General features: G+C 34.7%; 1 protein-coding gene across 8 annotated transcripts in view; it reads left to right on the forward strand.

The window, feature by feature from the left end:
* Window positions 1–15,686, forward strand: part of LCLAT1 (lysocardiolipin acyltransferase 1) — a 71,877-nt gene that overhangs the window by 44,127 nt on the left and 12,064 nt on the right. Inside the window, exons 6-7 of one of the 8 annotated variants that reach the window (XM_032215525.1) lie at window positions 561–682; window positions 1,057–1,546. The exons of 6 other annotated variants lie outside the window; for them this stretch is intronic. In XM_032215525.1, coding sequence (XP_032071416.1) covers window positions 561–682; window positions 1,057–1,143 — 209 coding nt within the window. In that variant the 3' untranslated portion in view covers window positions 1,144–1,546. Of the gene's footprint in view, window positions 1–560; window positions 683–1,056; window positions 1,547–15,686 lie in introns of those variants that run through there. One more of the 8 variants, XM_032215526.1, reaches the window with a different exon arrangement.

The following is a 15,686-nucleotide window of genomic DNA, read 5'->3' on the forward strand; positions in this document are numbered from 1 at the left end:
GACATGCTAAATAGTTGAGGGCAACATCAATTAAATTTACATGATATGAACTCTACATTTCTAGCAGTTCAGTCTGAGGAGCCTGCTTGATCAGGTTTCTTTAGATATATTTCATTCTGGCTTTTAAGGCATGAAGATATAAATATGTTGTTTGATTGGTTCAGCTAACCATGTATTTATTTAACCCTTGCTTTCATGATAATCATATTTAATAGAAATGGGTTTTTTAAGCTAAATTGGGATATTATATATTAATGGTAATCTCATCATTAAATAATAACATATTGAGACCACCACCTGGAAAAAATGGGCCCAGAAAAATCTTAATTTTAAGTTGATGGTTAATACCCCCTTTTGATACTATGAACAATAGTATTACTTTGGGGAGACTAACATCATGGCATTTATACTGTACGGGTTCTGCAGTATTCCACTTTGTTTCCCCAAACTGTTTATCATCTACATAACACCATTCAGTGAAGTCATTTGGAAATTTAGAGTAAAGTGTCATCAGTAGATTGATGATACCCAGCTCTATTTCTCCTTTTTGTTGGATCCAGGTGAGGCAGTTGAATTCCTGAATCAGTGCTTGACTGTGATAATTGGCTGCATGAGGGCCAGCAAATTGAAGTTCAGTCCATTTAAGAAAGATGTGATGTTAGTGGATGATTTATCTCTACAGGTGAGTGGTGTTCAACCTGTATTGGATGGAATTGCAACCATAAAAGATGAAATTTAGGGGTGATTCCATTTAAGTGATAAATAAATATGCAATAACTTCTGTGATCCAAAACATATTTCGCCTGTTCAGGCTGTTGAACCAGTCATGGCCCCACTGTGGCAAAATACTGATTCACTATGATAATTTCTCTTCTAGTAACCTCTTATTTAGAATACAATATACATAAGACTACTCAAGAAAATATTTCCTACATTTCAGATAGTATAAAAAATTGTGGCCAGAATTCTGATCATGACTGAACAATTTGAGTATATTATGCCAATTCTTAATTTATTTTTTACTAACTCTCAATTGGTTTCTGGTTTCATTTCAAGGTGCTGATATTCATTGCTTGGACCATGAAAAAATGCTTCTGCTTATATTTCCTACTTTTACTCCAAGATCATATTTTAAAAGTTTGATTGGGAGGGCTTCTGCTGTTGAGGTGTGTTAAGTGGCAACTTGAATCTGAGTCTTTCCAGTGGTCATTCCATGAGTTTGGAATGTTCTCTCCAACTAAATTCACTTGATAACCATCTGTATTGAATGGCAAGTAATCTCATCCAAGGAGATTTCACACATGAAAGAAGTAAATGAAAACTTCATTTGTCGTACTAGATACAGGCAGATATAATAAAGTATGGAAACATCAGGAATCTGAGAAATCAGATAGAAATGGGATGATGGTTCTTTGCTGAGTTTAAAAAAGTAGACAGGACGGTCCTGTGTTTAATTTTGAGCTTTAGTTTTTGAAAAGCTGAATCATTTATCATTTATATCAGGTGAGCTCAAAACTAATCAAACACTGTTTTGGATATCCAAGAAAATATAGCCATTTGAGGACTAGTGAAAGCTAAAAGTGAATCAGGATGTTGTTTCTATTTTATAAAAAATCATTTTGTAAATGCAATGCATTTGTTTTGTCCTTTTTTTGTTACATGTTTAGAACATGTACGTGTGTGTTCATGTTCTGACTGAAGAACCAATGGCTGAGATAAGCCCTCCAGAAATGATTGCTATGTTCTTTTTTTTCCCATTTGTCATTTTCTTCTTTTGGCTTCCCTTTAGTTCTTTAACTTTCATATATATACTTCATCTTTGTCCATTCTTTTTCTGGGTTGGTTTAAAGTAGTAAAAAGTAAAAGCAAAAATGGGGAACAAGGTTGCCACTTTATCTACTTCCAATAATTCCAGGAAAGATTTCTTAGAAAATTGACCTGTGTCGTAGTTGTCCATTTATTTATCTAAAAGACATATATGGCTACCCATGATATATACAATAACCCTTGCAAATCATAACATAATAGCAAAACGTAAAAACAAACAACAGGTAGACTGTTCCATGGAGTTGTAGGAAGGCGCAATAGGGGTTACAAAAAAGGATCTAGCAACTTCTTCATCTTTGCATGATGATATCATGATATATATATATATATATATATATATATATATATATATATATATATATATATATATATATATATATATATATATATATATATATATATATATATATATATATATATATATATATATATTATAGCTTTGGAACACCTTGTATTGAGATAATGTTTTATATTACATTTTTATTAAGTGGGTTACTGACCTTAATCATTACTAGAGCCATATGTAATATTCCTTGCCAGTCATAAGAACAGAAGAGACTTGGCACACTACGACCAAAGGCAATGATTTTTGAATGTGAACATCTGAATAACCTCTTTTATATTTGAAATAATTGTTTGATTGTAGAATAAGTATAATGAAAGCTCGGTGTTATCCAAATGTTCACACTATTCTATGCAAGGCAGTATCCCTAATGTATATAAATAGTGATGGAAAGAATGGATTGAGAAGAAATATTTCCTTTGATAGAGCTGATAGGCTTCTCCAAAGAGAGGGGTGATAAGTTTAAAGAAACAAAGGCAAATATTCTGAATATGAACATTTTGAAATCAAAATACCCTGTTTCATATTTGAAGCAGTTGTTTTGACTACGAAACAGCTGTTTTGCATTTCAAAATGGGCTATTTCAACCAGCTTGGAAGGTATTTTATCTCACAACAGCTCCAAACCTGTTGTGAGATAAAATACCTTTTCTAACCAAAAGCTAGATTTTTGAGTGTGTCAAAGATAACATTTGAAACTTTGTATTCCTAGTGTGATTAGTTTCAGATTCTCAAAGGTGGAATATGTTGTTTTCTATTTACAGTTCAGTCTTAATATTTGTCAATAGTAATATAGTTCAGTCTTTTTTAAATCTATGAATTCAACAGTATGAGTTCAGCACCAATAATAATAATAACTATAACAACTTATTTGCTATTATTATTAAGCTTATAAGCCTAGATTTTTTGAACTCAATATGAGGGCAAGAATCATTGGAGAACATCCTAATGCTCGGAAAAATTGAGGACAATAAAAAAGAGATTAACAAAAGATAAGGAAGTTAAATTCTACCATTGATAATATATATGAGCTGACAAGAACAGCTACTGATAAACTGGTAAAATAGCAATAGCACTTAGACTTATATACTGCTTTACAGTACTTTACGGTCCTCTCTAAGTGGTTTACAGTCAGCATATTGTCCCCAACCATCTGGGTTCTCAATAATGTGCGTTGCATCAAGACCTGGAATTTACTGAACACTGAACAATCACAACAACAAAATAAAATGCTGTTGAACCCATTGTGAGATATATGAGAATTGCAACCATCTATATGCTTATCATAGAAGAAACTAATTTGGAATACATATAGTAACCATGAAATAGTTTGTAGAGTGTGAGACCATCATCAGGAAAGGCATTAGAAGAGGACTTTCAGGAGAGGCATGGCTTTGAAGATGTGTCTGCAAAACCAATAATAGTAAAGACCAAAGAACGATGAATAGACTTGTGCTTTGAAACCTCTCCACATAAGCAGAGAATGGAAGGTTGTCCGCATGTGTTCCACATAGCAGCTTCTCGAGATCATCTCAAGAAAGCAGCTCCAATAAATTAGACGAAGTTAGAAATACAGAGTGAGTAATATTCATAGAAAGTTGTCTTCTTTACTCCCAGTTAAGGAAAAAGAGTATCTACTGCAGCTATCATCATAATGGCAAGGGCTGGGTGCAGTTTAGAGGTAGGAAACACCACCACCTCCCAAAAAAACCAAACCCTCCCAGCTTTTCTGCTTGCATCCTCAGTTGCTTTGCTCTGTTGAGGCTTATGCCTCCATTTCTGTTGAAATTATGAGAGCCAGAAAGCAAAACCAAATCTCTAGAGAGATATTTTATGTAGAGCAGTTTTGGGGAAAATTCAAACCAGGGGATGAATAGGACCTGCTCTAGATTAGCCATTTGTCTGGAATGGCATAGGGTCTCCTTGAGCAGGAGGTTGGAGTGGAAGACCCTCCAATTCTGTTATTCTGTATTCTTAAAAAACAAAAAAGCCCCTAACTTCTTTCTCATGCTTTATGACAGTGGGTCTCAACCTTCCTAATGCCATGACCCTTTAATACAGTTCCTCATGTTGTTGTGACCCCCAACCATAAAATTATTTTAAGTTTTCTGTATTTTTTCAAAAATATGTGTTTTCCGATGGTCTTAGGCGGCCCCTGTGAAAGGGTTGTTCGATCCCCAAAGGGGTACCAACCCACAGGTTGAGAACCACTGCTTTAGGGAAAGATCAGGCCGTCACCTATAACGTCAAGAGGATATCAGTCAGAGTTCGGTTACAGAGCTACAAGGATAATTGTGCAGGAAAGTTCCTATGGGAGATGATCCATCTTAGAAAGAAAATAGATTTAAAATGATGCTTCTACAAGTCTGAAGAACTTGGAAAACGTTTTCCTTTGCATTTGTGATAGGGCAAATGACAGAGATTTTAGTGTGCAGAAGAGAGCAAGTAATGTAACACCTGCTGGCTGCAATTGGTTTCTTTGGGAAACAAAAATGAGTCAAAACATATTATTATATTACGTTATAGTTAAAAGATTTCTTTGAACTTGGTTTACTGGGATATGAAATATATGAATGTCTGAATTGCTGCCCTGCTTTTCTGTAAACAGTATCCCTGGCCTTAAAAGTGTTCTGTGTACAGGTTATTTAGATAATAATTTATATGTAGTGCAGACCCCAAAAAATAGCTGTTGACAGAAGATATTAACATCTATTTTATTTGCAAATTATAACCATGAGGTCCTCTCTTATTGTATATTGCTAAGCTTAAACAATCTGTAGATATACACATTCATTGGAGGGAAAGTTTTATCTTTCTATTTAGAATAATGTTTGTCTTTTCCTCCAGTACAACAGTACTGGCCCCTAGAGGACAACCATGTTCACAATACATTTTTGCCCATGAGCATTTAAACAATGTGACTATATCTTTCCTGATTAGGCAGTTCAAATACATGAAATTTAAAACTTTACTTTTCTACATTAGCATTATGTTTGCTTTTCATTTATATCCTAAATGTGTTTCTTGCCTTATATATTGACACTGAATTTAATTTGCTGATTTTAGCTACCTTGAAAAGCAGAATGTGCCTCGACTTTTTTCTTTCTTCCCTTTTATTCCCGATTTGTACATATTTTGGTCTATTTTGAGCCGACTTACATTTTTTCAGTCTGATAGATTTTCCTGAAGAGTTCTTAAAATATAAGTATATTTATTCTAGTTACATGTTGCCATAGTTACAGAAGTTGAAAAGTTAAAACAAAAAGGGCAGAGATGCTTGGGAAAATGTTACCCTGGAGCCAGAAATCATCTCTCTCCCTAAATATAGATCACAAAATAAAGAACACTTGGAAAACAAACTTCAATTTAGTTTTACTCCTACAAAACATATATATTATTAAACATTTTTGTTTATCAAATTTATTTGACCAATTATATTCTAGGATAGAGACAGAGATATTAAGTTACATCCAATAAAGAAGAAAAATTCAGAAGGTACCGATTACTCTGCTGGATAAATCCTGCATATGAAAAAGTAATCAATCCAGCATGCAGTATTTTTCAAGACAAGTGTGATAACTTTCTAAGCTTAGATACTACAAGAATTGTAAGATATTGCTGAAGTCTTGTTAAATTTTAGTAATTGGTGGCAGGAGTTTAAGGATTGTATTATTGAACATGACCTTAAAATACCTTACTTCCTTATACACCTGCTTATGCATTAGCAGACAAAATAGGTTTAGGTTTATTGGTTTTGTCTGCTAATGCATAAGCAGATGTATAAGGAAGTAAGTAACCTAAACCTAAAATAACTTAAAGAAACAGCTGCAAATCCCTAGAAAAGGCTACTATATAGAATGCCTTTTGTAAAAAAAGGTCTTCTATGAAAATTTTCATTTCCCTCTCTTTGCACTTGTTTTCCAAAACGTTCAAATTATGCCTAATTTAGTCCAGATCATATCCAATTTAACCTACATCCTCACATTTCACATTCATTTTATTTGCTTGCTGATATTGTTAGAGTTTTATCACTATATCTGGTCAATGAAGCACATGCTCAGGATCTTTGTCAGGTGCATATTTTGTCTCAAACATAAACATTTAAGGTATTTTCAATTCTAAGAATTTTGTGCCACTCTTCCTCTTACAGTTTTAATAGAACTGCTTTAAAAACATTTATTCAGTCAATCGGTCAGTCAGTTAGACTATCCATTCCACTCAGATTTAAAAATCTATAGAAAGGTATAGAATAGTACTTATCAAAGGCCATTCTCTAAGCCTGTTACAGATGAGTGTGCTTTCTTGTAGAATATAACATATGAAAAGATGCCTGATGGCACAACTCAGTAAATAAGGGCTATGCCTTTGAATATTGGCTGACAGAGACAGTGATTCCATTTTCTCCATTTAGTCTTTAACTTTGTCTGTTCATTATCATACATATGTTACATTTGCAGAATCTCAAATTCTGTTCTTCAGCATCCTGCCAAAAATCTTTGGCTTCTCCAAACCACATTGCTTTGCTTTACTTTCAGCATAGCTGACAGAGCAGAATATATTTGCTGGAACTAACAAAATTTTATCCAAATAATTGTAAAGAGTTAAGCTTGTGTTAACAACTTACAATATCTCTTTTTAATTTTTTTAAAAAACAGATGATTATAGAAAATAGAGCCAAGTCTCTCACATCTTTATCAGCAGCTTAAGTATCTTGCAATTTGAATTTCATTTTTCTGATGTTCTAAAATTGCATTTCCCCAACCAACAAGTTATATTTAGCTATTAGCCCTGTTTAGTGCAATTTTCTGATTTAGGATATATTTGGCCTGAGAGTGCTAAAAATAATCTGCTCTGAACTTCAACTACGTGAGAAAGTGTATTATCCATGCATCATTGAAGGAAAAAAACTGAGGACAGGAATTAAGAATAACCTTTTTAGTGCATATCTGATTAAAAGCTGAAAAGCAACCAATTCTTTTTTAACCACCAGATATGTGAGTTACTCTTACTTGTGATAAATCTATATTGTAATGATAATGAAAACCCCTTTCTTAACTAGTGTACTTGAAAGATATCATGCCCTCTGTTCCATTATTAATATAGCAAAACCACTGGAAAACTAAGTGCAAATACAATCCACTTAATGTCATTCAACAAACAGTACTTTCCATTTTAAACTATAGCATGCATAGAATAGCAATGAAATATACGTGACACTCTTTAAGGCTGGTGCTAGTCCCAAGGAAAAATAGTTCAACCAACATGTTTATGTTTAACGTCATTTCAATTTAGTTATATGGATTTGGGAATATTTCTGTAAATGGGAAAATATTAACACAATTTAAAAACACATTACTAATTAGATTATCTTATTTTTGAGCCTTGACATAAATAGCCTATTTTTCCAGGTGTATGATAGCAAAGTGATGGCAAATTTTGGAACATGAAAACCTAAAAATAATCCAGTAATTTATATATCTGTGGAGGACTTTAATGAGAGCATAACTCATGAAGGACGTGCTGATAGCTCAGAGGCAGAATATGTGCTTTGTATATAGAAATTCCAAAGTAGAGGTGGGAAATTTTCAGTCTGAACCCTATAAGAATCTGTTTTTATATGCAGAACCATCGAGAATCACTGCTCCCAATGGGAAATTTTGTAAGTGCACTTGTGCATAGAAATATCTATAGAAGAGAGAGAAGAATTTCTTTGAAAAGCATTTCAAAAAATCACTTTCAATTGCAAACCCTTCTTAGGAGGAAAACATGAAAGGAGAAAGAATATTCAATTGGGCTTCCTTTAAATTTCTAGAAAAATCCATCTAAAGGCAATTATTTATGAGGTGGATACTCTTCTGAGGGGGGACATTTGAATATCAATTTCTAAATGATAGATGTTTTTGGAAATGAAAGTTTTGGTAAGCCATAGACAAGAAAGCTGGTAGCTGCAGAGTCTTTAGATCTTTATGGAAGACAATTTTGATAGAAGGAAACATTCAAATATGCTATCTTCCATGTACATCCATAACAGGGATTTGGCTAGATTTTAACTACATTCTGTTCAACACACAATTAAACAAGTAGTTTTCAACTCCTTTTTTGAAACCCTGTGAAGGGACTCCTATTGGAAAAAGTTTCATTTCTTCTTGAACATACTTTTTCCGATAACTGGTACTGTATGGGTACCCCCTAAATGTCATGTTTGAGTAAATGAGGCTTCAGCTTAGCCACATCTTGACTCTCTGTGCATTAATATAGTGTTCTTTCCTGCAACTTTGTCATGGCACACCTCAGGTCCCTTCTAAGGGAATCTGAATGAATTTTGCTGTACAATTTGAATCATCCCAAGAGTTTCAAAGTGGGCTTAATTCCCCTCTTATAAATAGAAATGTAAGTTGATTGCTTCATAAAAACAATGGGGTATTTCTGAAGGTATTTCTGGAACTATTTTTAACTAGTTTTAACTGCAATTTTCCACATTGTTAGCATTTACCATATGGCTTTGGAATGCAGGCAGTGCTTGCCAGGAATCCAGCTATTTATTGTATGATGAAGGAAATACATTTTTAATACTGGATTTAAGTAATAGACTTCAAACTTTGTTTATTATTAACATTGGATTGTTGAATATAGTTTCCTTTCCTACTATAATTATGCATCTAAGTCTCATAAAATTTTCAGTAATTGTAGGACAATATCACACATTATTTTCCATTCACACAGCTTGTTTAGTTTTAAATTTGTTTTTTAATGGTGATTGTCAATTTATTTGTTTATGATTCAATGTACTATATGAATCCTAAACATGGATTTCTTCAATAACTACATTAAGCATCTTTAGTGTTCACTCAAGATTTATCTCTAAAACATAAGAGAGTTGATTCACGTTAAGTATTCATGTGGTTGTAAAAAAATGACATTCAGAGATGAAGTAATGTTGAAGTAATATTAGCATCCAACTTATAGGAGATAAATGTAGTTCTTGCAGAATCCAGAGAATCCTATAAGGAAAAATAGAAACTATAATTATGTTAGAAAAATAGAAAAAGCTTAGGACAATAAAATGTATTTTTAAGTATAAAATCTACTGATCTTAAAATAGGGAAGGAATTTCTGATTACCCAAGGGCTTAAATTATAAAGGTTAGAGATTTGTCCATTGAATGGGGTTTTAAAATACCAAATACCTGTCATGAAAAACAAAATTGCTGTAGTCAAGGCAGTTAAAGAAGATGATCTCTAAAATGTTTTTCTACTGATTCTCTTGTTCGCTAGAACAAAGGGTTAAAAGAAATCAAATGTTCTGTTCTCTGGGCAGTTATTTTAAATCATATGGGCCAGAACTATTAAGTAACCTTAATAACTGATTTCTAAATAGGCCTTTGCCATAATGACAAATAGTAATTTTGGCTTCCAAGAATTTATCCAGTTCCTCTCTTAAAATTGTTTATGTTCATCTTGGTGACCCTCAGTACATTTGATGGAAATTGCTTCCCTAAATAATTTGAGAAGAAACCCTTCAGTTGCTGTGCTTTAACATTACAATATACAGTTGCATAGGGTTATATTTGAGAGCCATTAGTAGAGAGAAAGGAAAATCTACTTTCTCTGTGCCATGAATTATTTTTGTTTTTCTGTATCTTTTAGCAAATATAAAAGCTGCAGTTTCCCTTTCACAGTTTTTCCCACACTACAAGATCTTTGCTCAGTATGATAGCCCAACTATACCAGTCTTGTAGAAACTTTATTACTATGATGATGATGATCTTCATTCCCTATACACTGAGCCATATTTGCCCTTTTAATTCCTATTCTCCTTGTGTTTTTTGGAGCCTTTAGTTGATACTTTTGTGTTATGCATCTTAATTGATATCTTCTGCAAGGTTAGTTACCATAAATAGTTCTGTGCAGTTCATTTTGGAGTATTTGGAAAATTTACATTTGAAAATACTTACATCATCCGAATCTGAGACATTGATTTGGGTTGATCATTGCTAATAGCAAGTCATTTATTGAATGAATGGCTAGAAAAGATTATAAATGGCTTGCATTTGCACAGAGGCTTTTCTTCAGAGTTATAATGATTATAAAATTATATGAAACTTCTCTGGCATCCACAGGAGAGGATGTTTAGAATTTTGAGAGTATGCAATAAATGTAACCGCAATATAGTTGTTGGGGAAAATTTGTTTCTTTACAAATGAAATTACATGAAAAAAAATGGTTTACGTGAGTATTTCTAAACTATGGCCATTTTAAGATGGGTGGAGTTCAACTTCCAAAATTCCTCAGTCAACACTCATTTTAAAGTGGCCAAGGTCAAGAAACATCAGTTTATATAACCATTATAAAACAATTTTCAAAAGACAAAATTGTCCCACATATACGCTCCACCAATCTAGGAGATTTAAAAGCATTCTTATCACTCAATACTGTGCTGGAAGATGATGCTTTGCTTTTTTTTTCCTTTGCAGAGAGGGAAAGTGAAAAAGAGAATGAGTATCTGGTTAAAAAAAATAGGAAGCATCTTGTTCATATTGCCTATCTGTGGTTTAATGTCAAATTTTCCAATTACACTGTCTTCTAAACAATATTTCTTCAGAATCTCAAAAAAGAAATAGTCTCCTTTGATAAAACTCTATAAACTAAATTAGAGTTAAAAGGTGGCAGCTTTATGAGAACAGATACTGAATGTATGTGTTGAAACTGACATTCTTATACACATGCACACTTCATCCACACACAAACAGGCATACACATTTTTTCTTAAAAGAAGAAGAAATAATCCCTACAGCTTTAATGTCAATGTTTGTTAACTGAAGTATTGTTAATTTAAGCTTTTTGTTATATTTAAGTTTAAGCAAGCACTAACCAGCCTAGACATGTTTGTACACAGAAGTGTCTTCTCATTTAAATTCAATCATAGTCACTAAACAAGCCTGGCTAAGACTAGCTGAGGATATAAACTTCATTTTCATCTCATTAGGCCACCTGGAAGCAGCAATCAGTGAGTTAGTCTTGACGTCAGTAGTCTGCTTCATTAAAATGTTAATTTCATGGCTTTAATTCCTTTTGTAAAACGTGCTGCTGCAGGACACTTTATGCTACTTTCCTGCAGCCCTCTCCTGTACTAAATAAATCACTACTCCATATTTCTTTTTATTGCTATCAGGGTTTTTGCTTTGTTTTGCTGTTTCTTTTTTTAGCACTCTGAAAGGACATTGAAGACATTAGACAAATATATATAATCCTTGAAACAGGAAGCCCTTCAAAGGACCTAATGAGGCTCCTGTATTAATAATTAACAAAATATCTGTTTTCTTTTATTATTTTGATGTGATCACAAAAGAAGACCATGGATCACTGAACTAGAATAATAATTTTTAAAAACTCATATTAACTATTTTTATTCCACAAGTCTGATTGGAAGAGTCTAGACAGTATATGTTATTAATAATATTACTTGATTTATTAGAGAAAGTTCATTACTGTAATTTTAATTTGAAAATCGGTCTTGGAAGCCAGACAATCTATAAAATGTATAAAATGAATAAAAATAATTCTGATAGCTAATTAATATGCCTGACTGTACTTATAAAATTGTTCCAAATCAGTAGGCTATACAAACCTCCAACTTTCTCTGTATCTATTTCATTGCCAAGTGTTATTGTGGGGAAAGCAAAATAAGTGTATACAGTTGTGCACAACCTTCCCTTCACAATTTCTAATGTTCTTTTCATTTTCTCTAGCTTTCTGGCCCAACACGTTACAGAAAGATAAAAATTTGAGAAATATAGGAATAACCCTAATGAATATGACCCTGATCAACCATATTAATTCAATATTTTATATTTCATAGTAGTCAACAGATGCCTCTATGGTGATCACAAGCAAGGCATGGAAACAAAACACTTTTCTGCCATCGTTCCTCTGCAATTCATATCTGGAAGAGTGCTGTCTCCAACAGTAAACTAATACTAAGTCTGCAAGACTAATAACACTTCTCTGTGAGATCCTGATTAGCTCAAAGTTGACTCAGCCTTTCATCCTTCAGAGTTGGTAAAATGAGGACCCAGATTGTTAGGGGCAATATGCTGACTCTAAAAAATGTTTAACAAAATCTGTAGAAGCATTACAAAGTGGTATATATCATATTTATTTCAGAGTATAAGATGCACCTTAATTTTTTTTGGGGGGGGGAGGGGACTAGAAAAAAAGAATTTTGCCTCTGCCTACCAGCATCAGCACTGTCACCACATATATTTTTATCCATTTAAAACAAACCCCATCACCCTATGCACATTTAACTGGAGTGGGGACAGAAGAGGGACTTGGCACCTAAGGCTCTGCTCCCGAGACGCCCCCTTCTTCCTACCTATAGCCATAGGTGTTAAAAGCCTGACTTTCTTGCAGCAAGGCCTGATAAAGACACAACACTTCAATCCTCCTGGATGCTGCCATCTCGTAAACACAGTGCCGGGCTTCCCAGCAAGCCCTCTGTGCCTCTGCTGCCTCGGTTCGAGCCTGATTCCGCAAGCGGCCTAGGGAAGCATGGAGCTCGGGACTTGGTTGGTGGAGCAGGTGCTGCGCAGGAAGTGTAAGGCAAGGTGGCTAGCAGCTCTTCCCGCCCCTTCTCCAGATGACCCAGGCAGAGGGTGATCAGCTTCTGCCTCCATGAAAATCATCCCACTCTCTCTAGTTAAATGCACGTAGGGTGATAGGGTTTGTTTTAAATGGATAAAAAGATCTGTGCTGCTCATTATCAAAATCCGAGTGGAAGTGAGGATCCCTGCCTCCTGGAACCAGCCAAAAATGTGATGCATAGAGGCCGAAAACCTCTGAAGGATGGGTGTCAGCCGGTGGGTGGACCTACCTTCGGAGTGTAAGATGCACCCAGATTTTCATCTTTGGGGGGGGGGGGGAAGGTGCATCTTATACTCCAAAAAATACAGTAAGTCTTAAATGCTTATTGCTACTATATACTAATGTCTCACCCTATCAGCATTGGTCAGAGTGATACAATACAATAGCAGAGTTGGAAGGGACCTTGAAGGTCTTCTAGTCCAACCCCCTGCCTAGGCAGGAAACCCTATACCGTTCCAGACAAATGACTATCCAACATCTTCTTAAAGACTTCCAGTGTTGGGGCATTCACAACTTCTGGAGGCAAGCTGTTCCAGTGATTAATTGTTCTAACTGTCAGGAAATTTCTCCTCAGTTCTAAGTTGCTTCTCTCCTTGATTAGTTTCCACCCATTGCTTCTTCTTCTACTCTCAGGTGCTTTGGAATATAGTTTGACCCCCTCTTCTAGTGGCAACTCCTGAGATATTGGAACACTGCTATCATGTCTCCCCTAATCCTTCTTTTCACTAAACTAGACATACCCAGTTCCTGCAACCGTTCTTCATATGTTTTAGTCTCCAGTCCCCTAATCATCTTTGTTGCTCTTCTCTGCACATCTTTTCTACATCGTGGTGACCAAAACTGAATGCAGTATTCCAAGTTTGGCCTTACCAAGGCAGCATAAAGTGGTATTAACACTTTACATGAACTTGATTCTATCCCTCTGTTTATGTAGCCTAGAACTGTGTTGGCTTTTTTGGCAGCTGCTGCACACTGCTGGCTTATATTTAAATGGTTGTCCACTAGGACTCCAAGATTCCTCTCACAGTTACTACTATTCAGGAAGGTATCACCTATACTGTACCTGTGCATTTTGTTTTTCTTGCCTAAATATAGAACCTTACACTTTTTACCATTGAATTTCATTTTATTAGAGAGTGCCCAATGTTCAACTTTGTCAAGATCTTTCTGTATCTTAAGCCTATCTTCTGGAGTGTTGGCTATTCCTGCCAGCTTGGTGTCATCTGCAAATTTGATGAGTTCCCCATTTATTCCCTATTGCTACTGTTAGCTTGTTTGTCTGCATTGGTAGTTCCTTGATTAGAGTGCTGTTTACTTTTTTATTGTTGGTCTAATGTTAATTACTGCTCATATATGGGTGTTGTTTTAGGGATATGTTTTTAATCCTTTTGTTTCCTTTGTGGAGTTTTGATTGTATATTTTGAATGGTATGTAAATGTTGTTTATCTCTATGTGCCTGTTGGATAGCGGAGTGCTGGGCTTCCAGGAATTCTCTGGCATTTTTGGACTTGGCTTGATATAGGATGCTCAATTTCTCATTGGAGAAATTGTTTGTCCATGTGTTGTGAAATTAAGGAGTTGTTTTGTCATGTCTTCTGATTGCTAGCTGGAGTTCATGGGTGCATTCTGCTAGTCTTCTGCCTGTTTGTCCTACATACAGTTGCTATACTCTATCTTGTAAAAGACTTGTTTTCTTGTTTCTTTTCTGTTTTTTTCTTACTGTGAACAATTCAGACATATTTCTTTTAGTCAGTTTCATTTGGATGGCTGCTGGTCCTAGAGTGTTAAAAAAAGAAGAAAGCTTCCCCTTGTCACTTATTTCTTTTTTTTTTTTTTTAACGTTATACACTTTATTTACAGACCGATTTAACAGATTAATAGAGTTATAAAGGAACCTTATAGGTCATCTAGTCCAACTCCTGCTCAAGCAGTAGACCCTACACCATTTCTGACAAATGAAGTCCAATCTCTTCTTGAAAGTCTCAAGTGATGAAGCTCCCACAACTTCTTTTTTTTTTTTATCAAAGATTCTTTTATTACATTTTCATTTTCCTTTATACAATCACTTAAATACTGTGCAGTTAAAAAAAAAAGAAGCAATAAACAACTCATAACACTTCTATCCTACATACACCCTTCCTTCTATCCCTCCAACTTTCATTTCTCCCTTCCAACAATCCCCTCTTCTACTTCCCCTCCCCCTCAGCCATTCCTTCTCCCCTTCCCACCATCTCACCCTCCTTACATTCCCTTCTCACTCCCTCTTAATTCCCCCCTCTTCTTTCCCTCTACACCTCGCTTCGGTGTATTTCTAGTATTCATTGGTCTATTTGTTTTGTACTAAAACAAAAGAAAAATAAAAGGAAAAGAAAGAAGAAAAGAAAAAAAAGCAACAGTATCCAAGTGCATTCATTGTTCTGAAAATTGAGTCTATACTTCCACCCTCCCCCCACCCACCCCCTGAACCCCCCTCCCTGACCCCCTTCCGACTTCCCAGGTCCCATTCCCGGCATCGTTCTTTATCAAGCAAAGTCTGGAGTATATTGAAACTAAATAGATTAGAAGTTACAAAATAATAAAAAATAATAAAAAATAAAGAACAAAAAAGAAAAGAATAATAAAAAGAAAAAAAAAGGAGGGGGGTAACCCCCCCCTCAAGAAAGAGAAGTCAATATACTCTCTAACATTAAACTCAGCTTCTCATTATTTTTAAAATTTTAAACAATGTCTTTACCTGCTTCCGCATATAAATTCTATACCTCCCATCCTGCCTTTACCTGTGTCCGCATATATATTTTATCCTCATCCATTGCTCCTCTCATATTTACTCCACCCTCGTGTAGACTCTCCAGATAATCTTTCTTAACCTTGTGT

Source organism: Thamnophis elegans, chromosome 4, assembly GCF_009769535.1.
Source record: "Thamnophis elegans isolate rThaEle1 chromosome 4, rThaEle1.pri, whole genome shotgun sequence".
NCBI classification, from domain to species: Eukaryota; Metazoa; Chordata; class Lepidosauria; order Squamata; family Colubridae; genus Thamnophis; species Thamnophis elegans.